General features: G+C 34.8%; 1 protein-coding gene across 1 annotated transcript; it reads right to left on the reverse strand.

Moving 5' to 3' along the window:
• Window positions 1–42: 42 nt before the first annotated feature.
• Window positions 43–24,390, reverse strand: LOC129220828 (uncharacterized). The gene is made up of 5 exons (XM_054855259.1): window positions 24,361–24,390; window positions 24,046–24,248; window positions 19,591–19,772; window positions 9,563–9,774; window positions 43–829 (listed from the first exon to the last, which is right to left on the reverse strand). The coding sequence occupies exons 1-5, from the start codon at window positions 24,388–24,390 to the stop codon at window positions 566–568; spliced, it is 891 nt and encodes a 296-aa protein (XP_054711234.1). The 3' UTR covers window positions 43–565.
• Window positions 24,391–25,768: the final 1,378 nt, after the last annotated feature.

Raw genomic sequence — 25,768 nt, forward strand, 5'->3', positions numbered from 1 at the left:
TATAGTTCAATAGCAAACAACATTTTTTAAATTTACATTCCATGCCCCCCCCCCCCTCCTTCCCCTCATGATGTTTGGACATAGCAAATGGGCAAGTAAGCTATTTAATACTACAAAATTATGGAAACAGTTTTGTTTTCCTCCAAGTTTATCATTGAACTTTTAAAAGGAAATAATTATAACAACAAACAATACCAGTAATAAAATTCCTAATTCAGTCAAAAACTTAACTATTCACAGAATTCCATATCTCACTTTTTTTTACACAGAAGACGTGACAGCATTTTGTTTTCCCTTAATTTTTCACTAAAAAGCTCTAGTATTTTCATTAAGTATTGCAAAACCATTCACTCATTCAAGTGCAATAACAATGCTTGACCAAACATAAAGTCTCCAATACTAATGACATAGCAAGCAGTCAAGTAATAATTCGTGGACATTACATCACAACACGAATTGTTTCAACTCAACCGCAACCACCCTGCCCCCTAAAAGTCGGGGCACATTTCCACCCCGGGGTGCGACAGCCACCAAACGAGCACCAATAGAAATCAGCGGAGGATTCTCAAGCGTCCGTGGGCCCTTCTATGGCAGAGTCGCATATCTCCTCCGCATCCTGCATCTCTCCTTCTGTAGAGCAGAATGGTTCGTTCTCAAATGGCTTCTCTTCTTCTTCTTCTGTCACGATTGCTTCAGGAGGAGGGGGAGGTTCGCCCGACTCTTCTCCAATGGCCTGCTGCAACCTCCGCATCTTTTTTTCCAGGTACTTGTTGGTTTCTCTGAGTTTACGAATCTTCCCTCTTTGCACATAGTTGAACTTCTCCAGCTCCTACATAAAGAGAAAAACACTAGCAAAAAACAACAAGGACAACAAGAGATCATGGCTAATTATTTATCGACAAAACAAACTTAACAATTTTAAAACACCAAAAGAAAAACACCTCTGAAGAGTTGATTTTAACAATCTAATATTTTACACAAGCACACAAAGATTCAATTTCATCTTCTGAAGTAACAGCTTATTAAAATGTTACCAAAGTAAAAAGTTTCAGTTTAAAATTCATTCTAACATTTTTTTCGCATACAAAGATTCTAGTACAGACTGTGCTGAAGTTAAGCTGGAATGCAGGAGAAAGTCATTCCCTGAAATAATTATTTAGTAAAATAATGCAAGTTCAATGGAAATAGGTTTTAAACCACTTTTTCAACAAAATAGAAATGTCTGCTTTTTAAGTTAAAGATGACTAAGTGATCTAAACTGACTTATGACAATGACATTTGAGGCAGCGAGAAGCAAAGGGATGTAAGTGCCAATAATAAAAATTTAGGCACTTGCATCCCTTTGTGTTGGGTTTTGGGATTAAAAACCCTCCCAGAACACAAGCACATTCATTTTCTCCATTAAAATCAAGTGAAAAAAGCGGAGTATTTGAGCTTTTCCAGCAGAATAGGTTACAAGAAAATATCTTACTGCTTTTAATGATCGGGATCGGGAAGCAGTCAGAAATTACTTTTCAATCCTTAAATATAAAAGTTGTATTTCATGATGAGCAACCCACGTCCCCCCCTGGTATAAGATAGCTAAAAAGTGTCAATAAAGCTCTACAGGGTATCATGGTTCCTCAGCACTTCCATCACTGCACAAATCCTTTTTAGGGACATCTAGAGAGAGGAAGCCTACCGCACCGGATTTTCTGAGGCTCTTAACCAATTTGCATCGAAAGATCGAAACCGTTATTAGCTAGCATTTGACATTCATAAAGACATAAATGTATTTGAGGAGGAGTTTTTAAAATGATCTCGTGAAAAACACACAAAAAAAGGGATATAAGATTTAAGTAAAACTAATAACAAATATTCTGTGCATCTTCGCACTTTCTTCGTTTCATAGTGATATCAATATGAATTATTAATTATTTTTAAGCAGTTACTTTGAATGAATAATTACTAATCTGTAAAAATTCTTTGGTATTGAATAATTACGCATTGTAAATGAATGGGAAAGAAAGCAACAATTTTTGACTTTGAAAACTCCTCCCAGAAAAATTTTCTGGCTGCGCCACTGAGTACTTGTAGCCCTGGTGGGTGCTTCTATACAGCATGATTTAGAAAATAAAATTCAATGAAAGACTACCTAGGATCTTTAAGCGCATTTTACTCAAAACTTGAAAATGTCCACTTACATACCATAGCTTCTCACTGCCTTTATTTTTCCTGTAAAAAGGCGAGTTCCTGTAAATATTTTTTTCCCACTACCACATTGTCTAAAGAAGCAATCTGTTAAACTATGATAAAAAAGGGAACTTTTGATAGGTATTGCTCTTTAACTCTTCTGATTGGAGGATATGTCACTAAGTGGCTTTACTTCCAAAAATGATTCTGATTATCACTCAAGAAGCTCTCCTTTGAAGCTTTTGCATTCAAAGGGGCATTCCAAGTAACATTCTAACATTTTTCCAAATAAACATTTTGAAAATTATTAGTTTTAAATATGGATGCACCAAATACTAGGTTGATATTTGGTATATGCTGCCTATTCAGCAGACAAACTGAATATTCTGTTCAGTTGCATACTTTAATATTTGGCTATTTGGCGACCAGAGAACAGACAAATTTACATATTCCACAACTGGTTAACCGTTTACCCGCCAATGTTCCAAAAATGGAACATCATATTTAAGTGAAAATTTTCCCAAGAAATAACGTTAAAATAAACATGTTTTTTTTAACACAGTTTAGTCTTATTTCAAAGTATTTTTTCATTTCCTGCTTGATTGTTTATGTATTTTCAATTATTTATTGCGATTTTTCAAAGATGAGTGTTTTTTTAGCTTTTTGCAACTTTTTCTTATAAAATTTAATAAAAATTGGTTTTTTTCAGAAAATGTGATGATATTTATTATAGTTGTGAAAAATACTTCAATGTATGATTTTAAAATGCTTGTAGAAATGTACAATGATATTTCCAAAAGGTATACCCCTTCAAAATAGCATGTTCCATTTTTGGAACATTGGCTCTTTTAGGGAGTCAAATTTCCAATAAGTAAATCATTCGACTTCAAAGGGGAAATTTCATTTTTCGTAATATATGTTTCTTTTTTTTCTCATTTTGAATGTACTCTGATGTAGATGTTGGCAAAAACCAAGTAAGTTTATATTTTAAAAGGATATGACGGTTTCGTTAGCAAAGAAAATAACAACAGTCTACTGTTTGACGGACTATATGGCTCCGAATCCACACCTGCTCGGACAGCTGCATTGTCACGTGATAATAAAAAATAATATTAGTGAGCGTTTTATTCTTCACATTTTAAATGCAGTTCAATAATTCACTATCTTTGTTTTCGAGCGAAACGAAATTCTGTTTGACGTATACCAACTGTTCATAAATGTTAAAAAAATGTCTACAAGATTTCTTACTGTAGAACAAGCTGTGGCTTATTTAGAGACATTGTCAGATTCGGATTTGTCAGACCTAGATATATGCCAATTACCCCCTGATGAACCAGGCAATATAACTGAGGAAAAAAGATGTTGACAGAGATGAAATCCTACAATTTTTAGGTTTGCTGCTATTGAGTGGGTACCATTCCGTTCCTTCTGAAGATATGTATTGGAGCAGCGCAGAAGATACATCTGTGCCAATTGTACCAACAGTTATGCCTCAAAATCGTTTTCGAAAAATAAAAAACAACTTTCATTTGATGGACAACCATGAATTAAAACAAAATGACAAACTTGGAAAAGTATACCCTATTTACGAAGAATTGTGTAAAAACCGTCAACAATTTGGTGTATTTCATGAAAAATTGAGCATAGATGAATCTATGGTTCCCTACTACGGTCGGCATTCATGTAAAATGTTTATTAGAGGAAAACCAATAAGATTCGGCTTCAAAATTTGGATGCTGTGCTCTTCAAGTGGATACCCATATTCCATGGAGATTTATTCAGGCAAAAAAGAAGGATCCCTTGATGTGCAATTAGTATCCAGAGTTGTAAATGATCTATTATCAGTTTTGACTGACACGTCGAAGCATGAAGTATACTTTGATAACTTTTTTACATCATATGACTTAATTTCTCAGCTATCAAAAAAAGGTGTACGAGCAACAGGAACAATTCGTAAAAACCGAACTGGCCATTGTCCACTGAAATCCAAAAAAGCCCTTTCTAAAGATGATCGAGGAAATTTTGACTATCAATCTGATGGATCAGTGTAAATGTGCAGCTGGAATGATAATGCAGTGGTTACAGTAGCATCTAATTGTTATACACATGAGCCACTTGCATCTGTAAAACGTTACTCAAATGCGCAGAAATGCAAGATAGATGTGCCACAACCTCATCTTATCAAGAGATACAATGAAGGAATGGGGGCTGTGGACGTCTTGGATAAACTTTTAGGGAGCTACAGACCGCATTTAAAGAGTAAAAAATGGTGGTGGAATCTTTTTAGCAATGCTCTGAATATTTCAGTTGTAGCTAGTTGGTTACTTCATTGTGAGTTACACGAAGTCAAGATGAAGCATTTAGAGTTCCGAAGTGAAATAACAACTCACCTCCTAAGAGAAAAGTTCGAGTGGAAATCCAGGGCCTCGTTGTCAGTTACATAAACAATCAAGAATGTCTGACGGACATTATATTGTATCTGCATCCCAAGGACGTTGTGCGGTGTGCAAAAGAAATACGACTAAGAAATGTTTCCATTGCGACAAACGACTTCACCAGCAATGCTTCCTTTCATATCATGGGCATTAGATATTTCTGTATTGGATTTTCTGAATTCTGATATGTACATAAATGCAATTTAAAATATTATTTTTTCCGCAATAAAGTATGCTAAGATAAAAACCGCATTCAAAACCTCTTAGTTTAAAAAAATTCTCTGAAAAAAAAAACTTCATGAAAAGCGCCAATGTTCCAAAAATGGAACACACTGAAAAACATAGTAAAAAAAAATTTTCTGGAAATTTTATTTTATTTCTGTATTTACTAGACATAAATAGACATAATTTCAAAAAATTACTCAAATTTGATCATTCGTCAATAGTTCGGCGGTTAAACGGTTAAGAAACACATTTTTTTTACACACTGAATAGTTATGAAGTACCAAGGCACAAATTAATTTAAATTGTTGCTTACTAATATAATCACAATCAAAGTAATTTTAAAGTGATACACACTCAGATGTTAAATTTCCATTTTGTTGCTTTTCAATTTTTTTTAAATTTATGACACACTACAGTAACTGTACTATTGTAACTCATCTAAATATGAAAGAGTAACCAGAAAAAAAAACCATAATATTAGGTGTTCATAAATGTGTAAAGTAAATTAATTATCTGCTTTAAGCTTAGCGCATGCTTAGAAAATGTAAAAAAATGCAGCTTTAGAAAAACATATTTTCAAATATTTCTGCATAAAAAACGCTTTAGCTATTGGAAAAAAAAGGGAAATCCAATGGGGAATCGGTACAATGTCGGCTGAGTATGTTCCAGATATTATCAATAGAAAAAGCATGATTTTGAAATCCAAGCAAGACCATATTGTGCAAGATGATTTCTTTAAAACATTTATGAACTACAGAGGATTGCCTTAACCACTATAGTATTGTCAAGTAGCCACCAGTAACATTTATTAACCAGATACTAAATGTCTTAAAGGTTGATAGCTACCAGTTTTTTTTTGTAAACCTATCTTATGTTTTTATCCTATTTATTTGAAAGCTAGCAGTGTTGCCATAGTCACTTAATGCCTTGTTCATTTTATTGATGCAAAAATTTTGTCTCTGTTCATATGATTTCCATTCATTATGAACCGTACGTAACAAATCACTTGAAAATTTGGCTGCTAATATCCAAAATGATTCCCAGATATTTTGTTCCAAAACCGAGATTTTTATTAATCAGTGATAGAAATTTTATACAAGATGGCAAAAAGATGTTGACAATCAGAAATTTAACTGTTCCATTCTCTTAAATTTCAATTTTATTTCAATCAAGGGATTTCCAACAAAAATTCATTTCACATACAATATAATAGAAAATAAATACAAACACATCAATATATTTTGTCCTGTCCATTCGAAACTCCCTGATTGAGTAGATAGGAGAAAAAGTTATAACAGTCTGATTAAAAATAAAAAAGTTGTGGAGGGGGTTTGAAAAAAAAAAGGTGGGGGGACATTTTTTCTGGTCCACCTTGCTTTGATAACAAAATGCAATAATTGAATGGTCAATTATATTTTCTGTTCAGATGTCACAATTTTTCAATAGGTAAGTTTTAAAAAAAATTACAATTTTAAGTAATTTTTTGTGCGTATTTGCTTTTCTATTTTAAGAGTTTTAGTGCATATATTCCAGGATCTGTGATATTTTTAATAAACTTTTGTTACAGTATGTCAATCACAATATTTAAACAAAAAAAGTCTGTTATATGTTTAAGATTAAAATTACATTATTGATTGAATGAATTCCCTCTGAACATTTAAAAAAATTCTTTTTACAGAAACTTAGATACTGAGAAACAGGGAATCTTAAAAAAAAAAAAAATGTTTGTAAAAAGATACCCAAGCTGTATAAGAAGCGAAGAAAAACTTTATGCAAAGTTACTTTTTGGAAAAATTTCATAAAAGCAGCACAGCATCTTATGTAAATTGTAAATTCAAAAAAAAAAAAAAAATTAGATATTGAGCACTTAGGTGACTGTGAAGACTTGAAAACGTTCACAGTAATTTTTTTCAAGCGCATATTTCTCAAAACAACTTTTTTTCAACTCGTGGGCATTCTAGCTGTAAGAGTTACTGACCATTCATTCTGAAAATTTGCGTGAATAGCCTTTATTCAATAATAGTCTATATGAACCTAACTCTACAATCATACAGTTGGCTCTCTATTTAACGACTTTCAAGGGACCACAAAAATTCACCCTTAATTAGAATGCTTCTAAAACTAAAGTGGAGCATACGGGACCATGAAAAGCTGTCTTTAAATAGAGAAAGTCGTTAAACAGAGGGCCAACTGTATTAATAGTAAAAAAAAAAATTTTTTTGAGGATTGAAATGTGGAAAAAAAAATAGAAAAACATGATATTCTAACCCCCTCCCCCCCAAACACCTCAAAAACGTGCAATTTTTAACATTTTTGATCACAATTAGGTCCATATTCTTAGGAAATATGTTGCTTACGAGAAAGAAAAATTGTGATGATTACAGATAAAAATTGGCTTCGGTAATGCCCACCAACAATGAGCTCTGACGGCGAATCCCATAGACAGCAGCTTTTAACTCCACTATTTCTGGTGGAAATGACTCAAAAAATTACAAGGTGTACTTCAAAAAATGAATAAAATATCCTCCAAATTTAAACAAATTCTGATTATTTCTTTCCTAATAGAAAAAAATTTCGACCTCCTAAACTGGTTTCTCCTCTTAATAAGGCAGCTATTAAATAAGAATAGTGCAAGAACATAATCATGTGCTTATTAGAAGTAACAAGATCTGCAAAGATAAACAGCAGCACTTTTTAAAGCAGCATGATTTGTGTGTGGTTTTTATAAATTCTTCAAAGACCTTTACACGAATTGAATAATGAATGTTTAAAACAATGCAATGGTTGGGTTTCTGAACAACATGAAATTAGAATGGAAGAAATTCTAAAGAGTCTGGATCTTCTGAAAGATACTCAGGTTGGTTGGTGGGTGGTCCATTTATTAGCAGTAGGGCAAGATCAGCAACCAGGAGCACAACAGGATGGGGTTTTAGGAGTTAACCTGACAAGAATCTCTGGTTTAATGCCCTCATGCAATTACATCTCATCTAACGTTTGGCTGCTTCTGAATCCTCTGAATTAATTATTTTTTTTTCGAAAAAAGATCCAAACCCCAGCAACAGACACTCGAAAAATCTGATGATACCCAGTTAACAGATAATAGGAGGAAAGGATGAGTAATCGACGAAATAACCTTTATGTCTTCAAAATGTGCAAAAGTTCTTTACTTTTTGGAACTAAAGCCTTATTAAAATTTAAAGGAACATGAAACCCTAGCTGTCATCGTGGTGGCTGTTCATAACCTTCCACCACTGCCTTATAAACACCAACTGGCTCAGAAAATTCACTCTGATAACACTAGATGGTTGCACCGTATTCATGGGCCACAGCAACATCAGTTTTACCCACCTAGAGGCTTAGTATTGCTTAAATCCAAACTTATGACTGTCTGTTACTGGATCCTTGTCTGTTACTGGTGACCATACCCAACATGTTGAAAATATGGACACTTTGCAGCACCCACGTTGGGAACCCTGCACTATTGTCAGTCCCAGGATGTGAAGAAAGATTTATGTAGGAACTGTTATGACACACACGAACAAAAAAAAATCTGGCTGCATTGATAGCAACAATAACTATCAAATAACTAAGTTCAAGCCAAGAAGAAAAAGACCATATTTCGAAAAATGGCAGAATATTAACAAGAATAATATGTGCCCAATATAATGAAAATTAAACAAGACAGAAAAGACCAGAAGAAATAAAAAAAGAAACAAACTCAGATAGGAAATTCTATCACAACATCATGCTGCTTTTAAAAAGCTTTGAAAGTTCATTCAATTTAAGGTTATACAATGCAAATGATGACAGGAATGAGTTAAATATAGTTATTCTCTGCAAAATATTTAATATCACTAATTAAAAACAACAAAAATCAGTGTAACAGACTAAAACATATTACCACTGCTTCGACATACCTTTATATTACTTCCAACAGCATATAAAATAACTGAAAATTCTTTATGAAAGCTATACATTTCATGCAAAAAAGATTTAGAAGTAGTTCTCTTACAAAAAATTTTTAGTGCCATATGGTAAAATTTTTCTCTATTTTTTCAGATCTAATGGGATCACCGATATGGCATTAAGTCATTCATGAGCACCATTAAGGCTCGGATGTCAACGGCACGTACAATTTTGGACCAATTTTTCCACTAGATGGAGGCACCTGGGCTCTCTTAGATGCAAAACTGCACTGGGGATTAAATTTTGCCAAGAGCATTCAAAGTCAAACAAATACCCAGGGGATCTTTTACCACACAATTACCACATAATCATAAGACATGGGAGCTGAAGATTTTCTGCATCTTGAAAATCCACCAACTGGCCAACGCAGGTCAGAACCTGGGATTAAGAGCAGAAGGCAAATGCCTTACCACCATGCCACCCAGCCAAAATATAAGAAAAAAGAAATTTGCATGCATAATGAACTAGCATTTTGTCCATAACAGACGACATCGAATCAACTGCTCCAGTTGAAATACATATAATTTTTGAATTTCAAGTTATCACAGTGGAATAAAACATATGTGTAATGTACTATGAAGCAGCAATGCTCAACTTGTGACTCATGGGTCGCATGCAGCCCGTCAAGTTTTTCGATGCAGTTAATAAAAGGTAAGGTGTGCTGGGAATTATCTCAATGATACTGGATAAAAAATTCAAAAATATCTCGTCACAGCACAAACTGTCTCAACATGCTCATAGTGTAGTATTTGATAGATACTAACCATTTGATAGAGCTTTTTTCCCTGCACAGCTACACTGAGGCACTTGCGGTACTTGGCAATCAGCGATTCCACTTCTGAGAGGATTTTGGTGCGGAGCGGGGCATCCACCTCTGTCAGGATTTCATCCAACTGCCGGAGCTCGCCCTCTGTGGTCGGACACACCTCTTCCTCTAAGTCATCCATGTTAGACACTAAGCCATCCTCTGTCCCTGCTGGTAAAGAGACAACAAATGTCAGCCAGGATGGTCTACGTCAAATCCTCAACGCGAAAGCTACTTTCATTTCACATGCCAGATCTTAGAAAGGCAAGGAACAGAAATGAGTAAAATCCCCTAACGGAAATATGCAAGCTTGCATAGAGCCATACCTGCCAACAATTACGACACACAGAAATATCACATTTTAATCGTTATTTAGGGAAGAATCGGGATTTTTCACTACCCTTCAAAGTACAACTAATTGCATGCCCGTTGTTTGTTGTGAATTCCTATTGTTATAAATAAGACCCTTTAATCCATTTGGTATAAATACCTGTCTCCACATGGTTGATGTTCAGTTCTCTCACGACTTTCTGGTTGTGTGGTGAGTTTTTTGCATTGATGGAGAGGCTCCATTATAGTCTTAAAATAGCTGTAATGATAGCTTAAAATATGCTATACTTTCTTGAGAACTTCTGCTTTATTTAAACGAGTTTTCCATTTTAATCTTAAATGCATGTCCCTTACATCATATACACAATTGAGAGAGACGTTCAAGATCCAAGAATCTCCCAGGAAAAACCAGTGGACTTAGCAGATAAAGACAAAAAAATGTCTGATACAGAAGTGAGTAATGTCTCTCAAATGCAAATATGCATGCTTACATATAGCTAAGAGCTGAAACTGCTTCAGTAGTGACATAGGCACTTTGAGCAGCTTATTAGAAGAAGGCGTAATGAGCAAGGGAGTAGATAGTTTTAAGAGGGCTATTGATCTTCACTGAGGATTGATAAATTGTCAAGCACCAGCCTAGCTCGGCTCCTCACAGTCCATCACTTTTGTATTGGTATAACTTGAAGAAATGTTACAACACGATGTCTAGGTGAATGGCTTAGGCCGGGATCTACGAACCTGCAGACCCCCCAAGGTGCCAACACAACTAAAAGGGCCTGTGACCTTCAGTGGCACAGAAGTTCAGAAGGCAGTTGGGGCCCTGCTGATTTTTTGCAGGGAGGCCAAAGGTTTATAGATCCGAACTTGGAATGACCTATGTACATTTTTGTCAAAGAGACTGCATGCGTAATAACTATTATTGTGCATAAGCCATTCTGTGGTTGACAAAATGAGCCGTAACTACACCGGTGTGCAAAAATTAAGGACACAACGGTCAAGGACGGTATCAACACATTTACTACCGTAAGATCCCCAATACGTAAGGACATGTGTAATGTAAGCAACACTTACTAAAAGAGAAATCAGAGGGATAAAAAGAAGCTTTATTGAAAAAGTAGCATGGAGCGCAATGCGAATGAAGGCCGAAACATCCCTGTGTCCAGCAAGAAACATCCGGTCTTTAGTAGGGGATATGATCTCTCCCGACTGCTAGGCAGGTTTCACAGCGTCTGCACATGCTGAGAATGAGGGTGTCAATGAGTTGTTGAGGCATTGCTGCCCATTCATCTTGCAGCGCCAATCGAAGCTCCTGAATCGTTACTGGTGGTAAGGTACGAGCTGCCAAGCGTCTGTGTAGAAAATCCCATACATGCTCGATGGGATTGAGATCCGGAGATCGTGCCGGCCAATCCATAGGCTCAATATCCTCACTCTCTAAGACCTGTTTGGCAACAACTGTGTGATGACATGGTGCATTGTCGTCCATGAAAAGGAACTGCGGACCCATAGCGCCTCTAAAAAGACGCACATATGGAAGAAGAATCTCATTACAATAACGGGTCCCGTTGACTGAACCTGCGTCGAAGATGTGAAGGTCTGTACGACTACCAAGCATGATGCCTCCCCAAATGAGAACACCGCGACCTCCATACCTGTCCCTTTCAATGATGTTCAAGGGATGATTGCGGCTTCCCCGCTCTCTCCAGATGAGTACGCGATGAGAATCGCTACTCAGACTGAATCTGCTCTCATCTGTAAAGAGTATTCGTCCCCATTCATTGTCTCTCCAATTCCGGTGTTCCCGGCACCACAGAGAACGCCTTCTAAAATGGGCAGGCGTTAGAGGTACACTCCGTATAGGGCGTCGTGCAAACAGACCACCACCGTGCAGTCTTCTGGCCACAGTAAAACGCAATATCGGTCGTCCAATCGCCTGTGTTGTGCATCTAGCGATTTCTCCCGCTGTCTGCTGCCTGTTTCTTCCGGCCTGTAAGACAATATACCGGTTATCTGCGGGTGTGGTTCCTCGTGAACGACCACTACTGAACCCCCGGATAGCTGTTCCTGTAGTTTGAAATTGTCTCCAAAGTCGTGAAACGATGCTGTGAGCAATTCTGAACTCTTCAGCCACACTTGTCACACTTCAGCCTTCCTCCAACTTCCCAATGATTCGACCTCAGGTAAAAGCATCCAGATGTCGTCTAACAGATTGATTATTCGCCATTTCTCGCTGAGGCAGCAACTCGGTGTGATTTTAACTGCTATACGGCGTGCAATCTCTTTGCCAGAAATACTGATCTTACACCGACAACATGCTTTATACTACTCAGACACTCCCCCATTACGTCTCCCTGCATATCTGCGCATGTGCTACCGTACATCACCTTACTTAATCTCCTGATTGGTCTTTCTGTCCGCTCTGCCTCTTCGTTCAGCTTATATGCTAATTTTTCGACTTCGTCCTTAATTTTTGCACACAAGTGTATGTTCATGAGTACTAACTGAGAACATGTAACATTGAAAAGCTCCACATTTTTAAAAGTCAGTTTATTATCATTTATTAGTAGTGCATCCACTGTCAAAAGCCCCACCATTGAAATCATGTTCTAAGTACAGCAATGTTAAAATGTATATTTATAGTGACTAATGCTAAGCTATGGCAGACAACAACCTAGATCTGATTTCAAAAGAAGTTTTCTTACTTGCTTACTTTTTTCCTTCTTCACATAAGTAGTAGTAGTACGTTAAAAAACTGAAAACGTTAAGTATGATAAGATGTTGAATTGCGAGAAAAATAAAAAGAAGCAGGAAAAGTTGGTTTGAAATTACAGATGAGAAACATAAGTGGAATATAACACCGGAAATCAATGGAGTTTTAAATATTTAGAATTCTAACTAAGTTTTTGAAAAAAATAAGAAATTCATCCAAGTAGTAATTTTAAGGAAATATGTAGAAAAAGAAAAGACAGATGGAAACACACACAAAAATACTATCATCAGAATTACACAAAGCCATTTGTGAAAACCAAATTATTACAGGAATAAAAAAATCAATTTCAAAATAAAAATCCAAAAAAGTTTTTCTAAATTATACAGATAGAAAGTATAAGAGAGTGAACTAATCACAACGGAGGCCTGGGGGTGAAGAGAATTAGCAAAAATGTGACAAACATGGTGAAAGAAAGGAAATAAGTGAAAATGGACGGAAATAATTTACACTGGATACGTTAAAAATGAAGCTGTTAACAAGCACATAAAACATCATCCAATTGACACTGAATGTACTGCAAGTGCCATTGCAATACAGAAAATGCAAGTCAATCCCATATGACCATCGAACACTAGACTCAAAAGTTTGAGAAGGAGAAAACAGCAAATGAAAAAATTCACTAAACCTGCATGTAAATTTAAAAAATATATATTCAACTAAAATTTTTAATAAATTTTAAGCTTTTTTTTTCTTTTCGACATGCACATCACAAGCAGGGCTGCCGAGAGCCAAGGTCCCTTGTCAGTTTGGTCACCGGGACCCCCTTTCTCTTAAAACTTATAAAATTTAAACCACTCTGATTCTGAACTGGGTTTCTAGTTTCTAACTAGGTTGACATGGCCTCTCATTGGCCCTGATGTCAAAACATTTCAAAGCAACAGAAAATAGAATTTAAATGAATCTTTTGATCAGTTGTTAATTCTGTGAGTTTACAATTAGTCTTCTTGAAGAAAGGGGAAAAAATGCAATGCAAATAATTTTTCTCAAAAAATTACTGCTTGAATTTTGTTGCAAATAGATGCCAGAATAGCTTCCATTTTTGAATATGTTTTCATGTGAGAAACAAATTCTAAGGCCTTTTTCACAGATGCATATTTAGCACATTCTACAAAAAGTGTGCATTGCTTCTTGCACTAGCAAATCAAAACATAATCAAATATTATGATCATTGATTTGAGTGTACTGCAAAAGATTGTTTTAAAAAAAAAAGAATGAGTTTCTTATTTCAAAATTGATGAATGGAGACAAAGATCAGTAGTGATTTTGAAAGTCTTAAATAAAAAACGCAATATTGCTTCTATCAATGATTATGTTAAATCACAATTTGGTATTTCAGAAAGATCTACGAACTAGAGAAAGCAGATTTCACTTTACATGCAGGCCTAAGAGTAAGTATTAATGGTGAGGAAATATTTTACATCTTACAGAAGAAATTTAGCAGTAGAAAAGTACCTTAATTAGAGTAAAAATTTATTTACATATTTGGCACAACAAAAAAACACTGTAAAGATGTAGAATGTAAAACTTATTGATTTCTTTAATGCTGAAAAACGATAGAAAACAAAGCAATTATTCAAAAAGTGAAGAGCAAGCAGTTGAAGAATAAAGCTTAAAATTTCTCTGCTAAAGTGAGCTCAAAGTGTAAAAAGTATGGGTGAAAATAAGCGATCGCCAATCACCACGTGAGTATTAAAGTGGCAAAAGTGACAATTAAAGTATCCGTTACTGATCACAGCTCGACACATTCATTTTGCAATCTTTCTGTATACCTTGCAAGAATAGAGTATTTTTTAAATATCATTGTGCTCCATTACAAAGTATATAGACAAAATTTACGTTTATTTTCATTAAAAACTTTTAAAAAACATAAAAAAGACTCTCAAAATCATTTACAGAGAAGTTTCAATTAAGAAAAAATTAAACTTTGAATCGCCAGTTTTCAACTTTTTATGATAATTATTTTGAACATTTTTTATTCAGCTTTATAATCAGTAGTTAGGTGGTCATAATAATTGAAAAATATTGAATACAGAAGTAAGGAAATTAATTTTTTTTTAATTACATTGTCATTTTTTTTTTTTTTTAAATCTCATAACAAGTTAATGCTGCTCATCACAATGGCAACGAAAAAAAAAGAATTTATTGTAATGCAATAGGACAACTTTGGCGAATGATATCAATATAAAATTGGAATTGTTTCGGCATTTTTCAGTTTAAAGTTTTTGAAAAGAGTATTTATGAGTAGAGTAAGAAAAATTATAAGTGCAAGGGTCTGTCCAGGATTTTTCACAGGGTCTGTTTTTTGTTAAAAATCAATTAATTTTGCAAAAAATCAATTAATTTTGTTTAAAAAAAAATAACTTTGCAAAAAAAAAATTTTTTTTAAACAAATTTTTAGAATTTTGATGGCACAATACTGCATTATTGAAACTTAAGTTAAGTGTTGTCCACTTTTCTGTTGAGAATATCATTATTGATTGTTTTACTAGTATTTGAGGGGGGGGGGGACATCGCTCTTTGGGAGATGAGCACAACTCAAGAAGCAATATTTAGGTACCATTCTACATTGTGTTAAATTATACTAAAAATAATAAAATCCAGGCAGGGGTTCACCATTAACTTTTCGGTCTGAGACACTCTTAAAGAGCGCAGAATTTCATTTAAAACTTATAAATTCCGAGATTTTAATAAAAATAAAAAGATATTCTATTTGTTTACCTCTTAACAAAAGGTACTAAACATTAAAAATTCAAAAAATCCCATCCCCATAGCGGATGCAAAGAGATCACAATCCTCAAAGTAATGGCATCAATAGCATACAAACGGTTTGTAAAAGAAATATTTTCGATAAAATTAGTTTAGAGTTGCCTTTTAGAGGCCTATGATAAGCATATCATTAATATCTATCGACACAGTTGAAGCAAAAACCATCGATTCAACATTTTACTTTTTGACTCATACTAGAAAATAAAATTTCGCTTTAAAAACTTGAAATAAGCAGTGTAACAAAAATTAAGAGACTTATTTATTTGTAGCCTAATAAAGCGAAGTCAGCTTGAAAAAAGAATAAAATATGATTCTCATAACGGATGTAAAAAGATTGCACTTTTCAAAATGTAGGCATCTTAAGGGAAAAAAAACGGTAAATAAAAGAGTTAATTTAAAGTTAATCATCTTTGTTAGCATCGAAAAATCAAACCCATATAATTTTCTACCAAAGTAACAGTTACAGATTGCACCGCATATACGCAAATATTGTCAAGCTGTTGAGAATATTTTCTAATCAAGTCACTATAAAGTCATGTCTCCAGATGCAAAGTGGCGATAATTTTGAAGTTGGTAACCCTATCTGAAGCGATCGTATTTTCCCCCCACCCCTACTATCCGTTTGCAGTTCTAAGTTCATTTTGCTAATCTATATTATTATTATTGTTTATTAAATCATGAGCGGGGAGAAAAGTGCTTAGGTGGCAAAGTGCTTAGGATGCCTTTTCAGAGCAGAGAAGTTTGCAACAACACCGCTGCAAAATAGCTACGATAAAACAAACCAAGAAAAATTATTTAAAACCAAACTGACTTTCAGCTGTTAATTTCTTTCAAAGAAACAAACAAGCATTATAATTATTTGGCAGTACGTAGTTAGTTATTTATCTATCGCTTGCAGAAGCATCACAAAAGAGTGCTGATTTTTTTTTTTTTTTTTTTTTTTTTTTTTTTTTTGCAAAATTAGCAGATTTTGTATAAACCCATCCCTCGAATTTAACTTTAAAAGGTTCCGAAAATTATTGTTTTTATACACGGGAAATATGCGTTATTTTGATTTCAGATTTGCTCTTTCAATAAACAATTTGTGAAAGATCTGTTTTTTGTTAATCAGAATTTTGTGAAGGGTCCGTTTTGGTTGATCGGGACTTTGTGAAAGGTCCGTTTTGGTTGATCGGATTTTTGTGAAGGGTCCGTTAACGAACCCAAATTTCCTCTGGCCAGATCCCTGAAGTGTGTATGTGTTATTTTTTATTAAGTTATGAACTATTTCTTGAAGAATGTTCATTTTATACAATCTTAACTTTTAAAACATGGAAGAACTACTCTTTTTAAAATCATACTGAGTAAAATATTTACAGATCAACAATTTCTCCTTCTTTGAAATACTGATCAAATTCAAAATAGGTTTTTTTTTCTTTTTCAATTGATACAAAATCGATGCTAAATTTATCTGATCCAAGATTGATTTTTAATTTTCGCTACCCTAGAACTGATACAAAACAATATTTTATCCATTCCAAAGTTTGTTGTTGATTACCCTAACAAACTGGTCTAGCCAATATAGTTCCATGAGTTCAAAGACATTCAAAAAGACTTGGTTTCATACCTTGCTTCTCGAACCCTAGAGCAGGAGAGATGATGAGGATTCATTTCTGAGGTGTTGCATTTCTTGCAAAAAGGGAAGCTCTTTTGATCCTGGACAAATCTGAGACACTTTTAAGTGTCCGCTTAATAATCTTCATATTACAGTCTATTTTGCATGATTACCCTTAAAATTCCGAGCACCTCCCAGCTGCTTACCACTGCACCAGTTGTGTGCCAGAGGTGAACACTAGAAAGAAGCAACAACAGATTTTACTTTTTAGAGGAATTGCACAAAAGTTAGTTCGTCTGAAATTGGAACTACTCCAGTTACTCCCTTAGCAAGGACATCAGCTTTTTTATTTCCCTCGACACCAACATGTGAAGGTACCCACTGGAAATATACATCATGGCATTACAAGAGATGTTTCAGTTCGGTTACAATTGAAACTGTGGCTTGTTTGCCAATAAGGTGTCAATTTCACAGATGTTAAATCTTCAGGGGAATCCATCTGCGGCTATCAGTCAGACCCCAGATATTATTATGGGCAGTAAAAGAGGCTGCAGTCTTGAGACCTTACTCTATTGCTATCGGTTCTGAACAGAAGCCCTGGTGCATGATCGAGGTTTCTAGTATCAATGGAAAAGCTACCACAGGGTGATTGAATGCAGATACCACTGCCACACTTGCCATGTTTGTCCTAGCTTCCATCCGTGAATATTCAAAATGCATCAGACGAAAGGAGTTGAGTGTCGTTAAGGTTATCTTTTTAGTCTTGGGTTGGAAATCAAAGTATGAAGCAACACAGAGGTACTATTGTTGTGCCCACAACTGTGCAGTAAGAGCTGCATTTAGTTGATGTGTTAATTTTTTTGTAGGTCAGTAATAGAACCATAGTCCAAGATGGGCTTTATGATAGAAATATAAGTAGTTCTGAAGGCAGGAAAATTTGCATCCCACTCAGCACCAGAGATTTATTTTAGGATGTTTGGCCTTTTCATGCCGCTTGTGACAAAGTTTTCTAAAGGCTCATTACTCAGCAACTTGGGATCTAGGTATTTGGGGTACTTCATGATGGTAACAAGTTACACATTAAAGTGGTTATTGGATTACAATTGTATGATTTTTAGTTTCTATTTAAAAAAAAAGATTTATATTTGAAGTGCAATTCATGTTGATTTGCCAAGTCAACTTTAAAAAGAGTGATGAGGTTGATATCACTTTTGGTTTTTTCAATACTTAAGAGTTCCATAAAATACTATCGTCAGCGAATAAACTGCTCTCACATCTTTCAATAATGAAATTCTCAATCCCGATTAAGTTACAAAAGAAAAAACAGAGGACTCAAAGAAACATCTCAGTGGCAGACCCTGGCTTAATTTAAAGTCTTTAGAAAAGGACCCGCTGAAATATCACTAAAAAAAGTCCTCAATCCAAGCAAGAACTTTCCCCACAAATTTTAAAATTATCCCAGAGTTTGATGATTAGTTTTCTGATCTAGACTCTTTCTAAAGCTTTTGTCAAGTCTAAAAGAACCACCACCATATAATTGGTGGGTTTCAAATTTTGATGGTCTCTGAGTCATTGTCCCAAGTATAAAATTTGATCTATGGTAAAGTGACCCCTCCTGAAACCACATTATTCCTCAGGCAAAATATCCTTAGAGTCAAGAGTCTCTAAGAGTCTATAAGAGAGAGTGTCCATTAGTCTGAAAAATCATTTTTTTTTCCCATTAGTTTGCAAAGTGAAACTAGTCAGAACAATAGGTCTGAAACTGTAAGGAAACCAAATAAGCCAGTTGATTCTCCTTGTAGGTACAGCTAATGAGTGTTCCCAGTTACAAGGGAGACTGCCTAGTTTCCAAAAAGTGTTAAATATATCCAAAAATGATATTTTGTCCTCTGTGTTAAGATTTATTTCATTTTCCTGTGAATATCACCAGGCCTGGGGGATTCTTACTGGGGATCCAAGGTCTGGGGATCAAACTGCTTGAGTCTCATGAAGGCATTAGGATTTTGATGAAATAAGAATGCTTTGCACTTACCTTTCAGACGAACAGTTGACAAGTATAGAACTGATTTATAGAAAAATGTGTTTAAAATATTAGAGTGTCAGTTTAAGTATTGAAAAATATACTTGCAATTAAAAAAAAAAAACTGGCTATGAACTTGAAGAAATGGTAACTAACATAAGTGAGCCTACCGAGTACTGGCTACTAACTAAATTTAACTATTTTCACTTAAAAAAGCGCCAGTAAAAAGTTTAGAAGCCAGGCAAATTATTTTTCTGAGTTTATTGGAAAAACTCGGAATGGCTTTTGAAAGCTTTTTATTCAGAAAGGACTAGTTGCTAAGAATTTTTTTTTTATTTCCCTAGGATTTGTCTGACTCTGACCATGAATGAAACATCATTTTGTTTCATTAGTATCAATACCTCCGATTTTTGGTTAAAACAGTCAAACTTTTTGTCAAATTAAAATAAATGTACTTAGTTAGCAACTTTCAGTAGACTGACTTTTCTGGTTCTGGCAGGATCTTACCGGAGAGAGTGCTGAAGCTGGTGTCTGAAAGTGCGTCTTCTGAAGAATCCGGTGCGGTACGGCAGGGACTCCTCATTGGCTCTTTCTTGGGCTTCCTCTCTTCCCGGACGTGGTACGTAAGGGTCACTTGGTTCTCGGGCACCAGACCCTCCAGCTTGGGGCCCAGGTATGAGCCATCCAACCTAAGAGATTTAAAACATTAGTAAAACTGCAAAAACCCATTAATTTCAGCCCCCCCCCCCATTGAACATTGTAAAATGCACCAGCAGCACAAACATGGGTAGCATAAAAATTTTGCACAAAAACAAAAAAACTATTTCTAAGGCTTCTTCAGCAATGAGCTGAAATAGTTCAACGGTTAAAGAATAGCATGGATATTTTTTTCCCCCTGGAAAGCTTTAGCGCAGTAAAGTTGCCATATGATGCAACAAGAACAACAGCGAAGAAAAAAAATAAAAATCTGTTTATATTTTTTGTTTGTACACTGTTCTTAAAAATAATGAAAAATGAAAAAAATTGTAATTTTTTTCTCTCTCTGTTAGTAATATTTTTAAAAAGAATATTTTAATGCTCATTTTTTCTTTAAATAATCTTAAATTAAATTCTAATCAATCTATTTTTGGCATTGGCTTAAATCCTCTTAGAAAAATGGAAATTTACCAAATTTTAGCCATTTTCTCTGGGCAGCTCTTTGCTCATTTTGTTAGAATAACACAACTCATAAGGAGATCCATGTGAAGAGTGGTTGACTCTCCTGTTCCACCCACACAATATCCCAAACAACCATACTGTTCTTGGAAGTTGTATTTGCATGTCATTCATATCTAGTTACAAAAATCGCCCATGCAACAGTATTTTTTGGTTAATGCTAAGAAGAAAGTTTGCAATCTTCTGCCAAGATTGGCAAAGAAGTTCCAAAAATATTAGGAGAGTACTTGGCAATTCAGAAACATGAGCACAATTACATTGAAGACTTGAAGATTGAGGAAGATTAATATTGAATAATACAAACTAAGTACATAAACTGGAAAGCCGAAAGAGTAGATGAGAATTCAATTAAACAAAACACTTAACGGCAATGGCATAGCAAGGAAGGGGGGGGGGCAAAAAAACCCCCAAAGACAATAGTTTTAACATTATTGCCAATCCCACTAGAATAATTACTACACGCATAAGGACTGTTTTGACTAAAAAACCTCTCCAAAAGGAATTTCCGACTGCGCTAGTGCTAAACAGCGATTAATTTGAAGTTTACGATTGGCGAACAACTGTTTTTGAGTAAAGTGTTTTATGACTGAGATGATAACCGACACAGATTTTTCCATGTGGTAGATAAATGTAATGTATGAAAAAACAAGAATTGTGTTGCGGCAGATTCAAAAAGTCACCGAAGAAAAGTTGTTTCCATGACAGAAGCATTGATACTGTCAGACTTAAATGAAATGAAAAGCTTTCGACGAACACAAATCCTAACTGGAAAATTTTCTGCAAATAATTATTTTGCCTAATTCACCCTTAATTTATATTAAAATATAAAAAAGGCAAAAAAAAAAAAGCTTTAGAATCATTTAATTTTTTTTTTTTTTTTTTTTTTTTTTTCAGAAACATATAGTTTTTTCTAACTTTCCACCAACTGAAGAAAACTGCTGTGACAATTATTTTTTGCCCAATATCAATCACATGATCATTATTATTTCCATTTCTTAGTGAAAAAGTTCATGTTGGTCTGTTTAAAAATGAGCTACCTGTTTTTTACTTGAAAATTTTATGAAAATATTTGATTTTGTAAACAAATTAACAAAAACTACTATTTGTTTTAAATTAAGTATTTCTACAAAAATAAATACTGTATTTTCCTGCATATTATCTTTTAAAAAAGTTTAAAATTAATGAGGTGCGTTTTTTTTTCCTTATTTTTGTTCGTTTGTTTCCTCCCCCCCCCCCCTCTCTTTCTCAACACCAACGGACCAACGCATCGAAACTCTTTTTACAGCAGGCTTTACGAATAGAGACCGTTCTGCAGTCTGTAAAGTTGTTTATTTAACAAAGCTCGAATTTTCCTCTTTCGCGATTCAAGCTGTGCAAAATAAAAAACCATACAGCCATAGTAGAAGCAGTCTCGATTTTTAACCGTTTACGCCTTTGTTTTTAAATAATTAACGTACTATGATCACGATTTCAAGAAGAAATCATTATTTTTTAGTTTGGAAGTTTTTTTTATTATTATTATTATTATTGACGTAAGTAGTTATAAAATAATTTCTGCTGAGCCAAAAATTTTATGCGGACGCCGATCGCGCATTCGTCTATTTCTCTATATTATGCTAGACTGGATACTGTGTTCATAAAAAAAAATGAATGCTAGGCAATTTTGCAGGAATGAGAAAGAAGAATAATCTTTACTTATCCTGAAGCTTGGATTAATTTATCTTGGACACATATCTCCTCGAGTTCATCAAATGATAAAGCTTTGTGAACCATTAGTTCTCGTTCTTCTGAATTATAATTATAACTGGAAAATTAGAAAGAGTAGGCACTCTAACCAGCACTGGGTGGAAAAGAAGTGTCAACCACCAACAAAATCATATAGATACCCGCTACAGTGGAGAACACGCCATCTGCAATTAAATGAGCTGCCTTTTTATTGTTTTTTCAACATATTAAGGGCTAAACTGCAGGACCCAAATATCTTAATGTGCGAATCGGCAATTGTTACACTTCACTTGCTATGAAGAAATCTCTGTGGTCGATTGCGATCCAACCCATATGTTGTTCAATTCCTGATACAGTGAAAAGTATTGATTGATTAGTAAAAGTATGATAGAAAATTATGAGAGACCACCTCCCATTAACTATCAATTTTCTGAGGCGTGGTTTTCCTCCCTATCTACTCAATGATAAAAATCCTCTAGGAGAGGTCATCAAAACTTCTTGTTACGATCAGAAGAATAGAAAACTCAGCACAAAAAATGAAAGAGTTTTCGGTAAAAGAGAAAACCAAAAGAGGAAAAATGAAAGGAAAACAATAAACCGTTTTTGCCTGGACACGCAAAAATCGTTATACTTAAGCGATCGTTCATATAAAACAGCTTAGCATTTCATTCTATGAGTAAATTTTGTTTTAAACAGAAATAAATTTTCTAGTTTAATATACGGATTTTTGTGAAACTTCAGATTTTAAATTGTTTATTTGACTCTGACGATTTTCAAAATTATTTTTGTGAGGCTCCTGATATTATTACTTGATTTTTGTGAAAGCGCCGAAAAACGATAGTAAAATCAGCCTGTATTGAACCATGATTGGTGAAACTTAAATGATAATTTTGACTAGCGGCATTGGCTTGAATTAACTCGGATGCTCTCGGATTGAAACTTTCCAAGTAGACGTGGCAAAACAACGAGCGTGAAAGTCTTCAATTACACAATATGAAATGTAAGAAGAATAAAAAAATAATGATGAACACGAAATTATTCATAATCAAGCAGTAGAATCACATAGTAAACAAAACGAGCGAGTGATATAGAAGAGGATGCAATCAGATTTCGAAAGGCATTCAAAATCGAGGGTAATTCGTAAGAGTAAAAAATTGCTAAAATGCGTAAATTTTACGATTATCCGTAAAATTTGGCAAGCATGTAACTACTAGGTCTCAAAATCCATGACCAATTGTCAGTTTCACTGATTTTTGAGCATTTTTGGCTGAAATTCAGTGACGGCGACTGGAGAAGGAGCAATGAAAAAAACGCCCTCGCACTTTTTCCATCATCAAAGATCGCCTAAATGTTTTTAGAATTTTAATTTCAAAACATTCCCGGGGAGATCATCGAACCCTAACGTCACCAAAGATAACTTAATACTGCAATGTTAAGACTTCAGTGTTGAAAAATTCAAGAGGGAGAACCCTCGAACATACTTCCTCCTTCCTTAATTTAAAAGGTGGCCTAAATTTGCGTTATAAAGACTCCGGTTTTTCTGTTGTTCAAAGAAGAGGACACTTTTTAACTACCCTTACATCAGTAAAGATATGCAAATTTGCGTTTTTAAGACCCAAATTTGGAACAAAAATCCGGTGGTAGTCCCCTGAACTTTCCTTTGAAGTCACCTAAAAAAGTCTAAAATTGAGTTTTTAGGATTTTAACCGTGAGGATTTAAAATTCGTGACTTTCCAGATGCGTGGATACACTAAATGTAAACATAACACTTCTCAAGAGACACTGATTTTCAAGCAATTAATAGAATGCGCAGAGTTGCAGATTTTCCCCATTCATACGGAGTTGCTCCACATGCTCTGGAGCAGTTGACAACCTTTCATCAATCCAAGTATTTCCAAAATATTGAATGCTTGATGCAATTTCTTTTTAATTCAAAAATGTATCAATAATAGCATTGTACATTTTTTAAGACACAAATTGAACTAGCAAGTATAACACAGCAAAAACAAAAGGAAGTAGCACCTGTCTTTAAAGAGGGCGTCCGGCAGGGCAGGGGCCAGGTAGAAAGCTTTTCCATCTGGTCCAGCGATGAGCCCTGGTCTACCCCAGAGCGGACTACCGTACCAGCAGACGAGGGAAGGGTCCAGGGACCCATAGGGAACAGGAGGAGGGCCACAGTCCACGTGGACACGCTTCACAGAGGGGTCGCAGCTCTCGGCCAGGATCTGGAATGAAAGACAAACACTCATTGCATTATGGAAGCATTGGGAACACAACTCGTAAAATACCATCTCAAGACTAAATTCTAAAAGAAGTACATTAAAATTCACATGATACCCTAATGGTAACGCTCAGGAGATCTACCATTTTAATGCAGTGAATCCATGAAATAAGCTATATATATATATATATATATATATATATATATATATATATATATATATATATATATATATATATATATATTATATATATATATGTTTAACGAGAAATTAAAAACCAAATAATCGATGTATCTCATCGCATAATTTTTCCCCCCAAAACGAATTTTTACCCTATTATAAAAAGCCACGAAAGAAGGGTGATACTTTTCCGGGATAGATATGTCACGGCTCATTTTCAACATTTTTTGCCTGTGGTCAAACCAAAATGCTTAGGGGGTAGTCAAACGCTGCTAAAATCAATATTGCTGAAATTTAAAATTTAATGTTTATTTTTAAGCAAAGCAATCCCTTAAATGAGACTAATAGTTACATTAACATGAAATTCTACCAACAAAAAAAAAAAAAGAACCAAGCCGGTCAATGCATAAAATTTTGCACGTGTCAGAATCATATAACTGGATAGTTTTAGCTAAAGCCGCTATATAAATTATGCTATATTAGGGGCCTTAGTTTTAGCCAGGTCTGTTTATCTGCTATGATTCATTTTTGATTCATCGACTACTTCTGAATAACTGTTGGATCTGTTTTAACATTGGAATTTCAGAGTGACATCTACAAGCCTCATGAGCTTCGAGTAATTTCGTAAGAATTTGGGACATAAGAAAAAAAAGGGGATAGAGACAAGGGCACCCATATAGGGGGCAAGGGGGGAGGCCCCCCTTTTTAAATTAGAACTTCCTTGCTTTTAATACTTTTTTTCTTTACAAAAATGTAAAAACATTTCTTCTCCAGCAGTCAATGAATAAGTTATTAAAAATGTCAAATTTTAATAACTCTAATCCGTACTGAAATCGTTTTTTACGGAGAAAATATCCAGCTAAACCATGGGGAAATATCTGAGCCCCCCCCCCCCCCCTCCTTAATATTTTGCATATGGGCGCACGTGGGGAGAGAAGTCTGGTGACGTCGCCAATGGCTATTAGAAAAGCCACAAACAACTTTAGATGTCTGAATAAATAATAATAATAATAACAACAAATTCAACATTTGATTCCTAAGTACTTGAAAATTTTCGCCAATATTGACAGACTCGTTCGAAAGTTCATCGCTCAGCGACCAATACCGTCTTGGTCCCCCCCCCCCCTCCCAATACATTCCACACAAATTCGACGTAGAAGTTTCTAGCTGAAGTCATCGCGATTTCATGCTCTTTTGAAAACAAATAGTTCGTCATACTATTTATGTACTAATTCTCCGGCATTAGTTTCAAGTGGGTCCTCAGACTGCCGTTTAATTCCTTTCCCCGTCATGATAATTTCGTTTCTAGACGGAATTTTCAGCCAGATATTGATAAACCTCCC

Source organism: Uloborus diversus, chromosome 4, assembly GCF_026930045.1.
Source record: "Uloborus diversus isolate 005 chromosome 4, Udiv.v.3.1, whole genome shotgun sequence".
Taxonomy (NCBI): Eukaryota; Metazoa; Arthropoda; class Arachnida; order Araneae; family Uloboridae; genus Uloborus; species Uloborus diversus.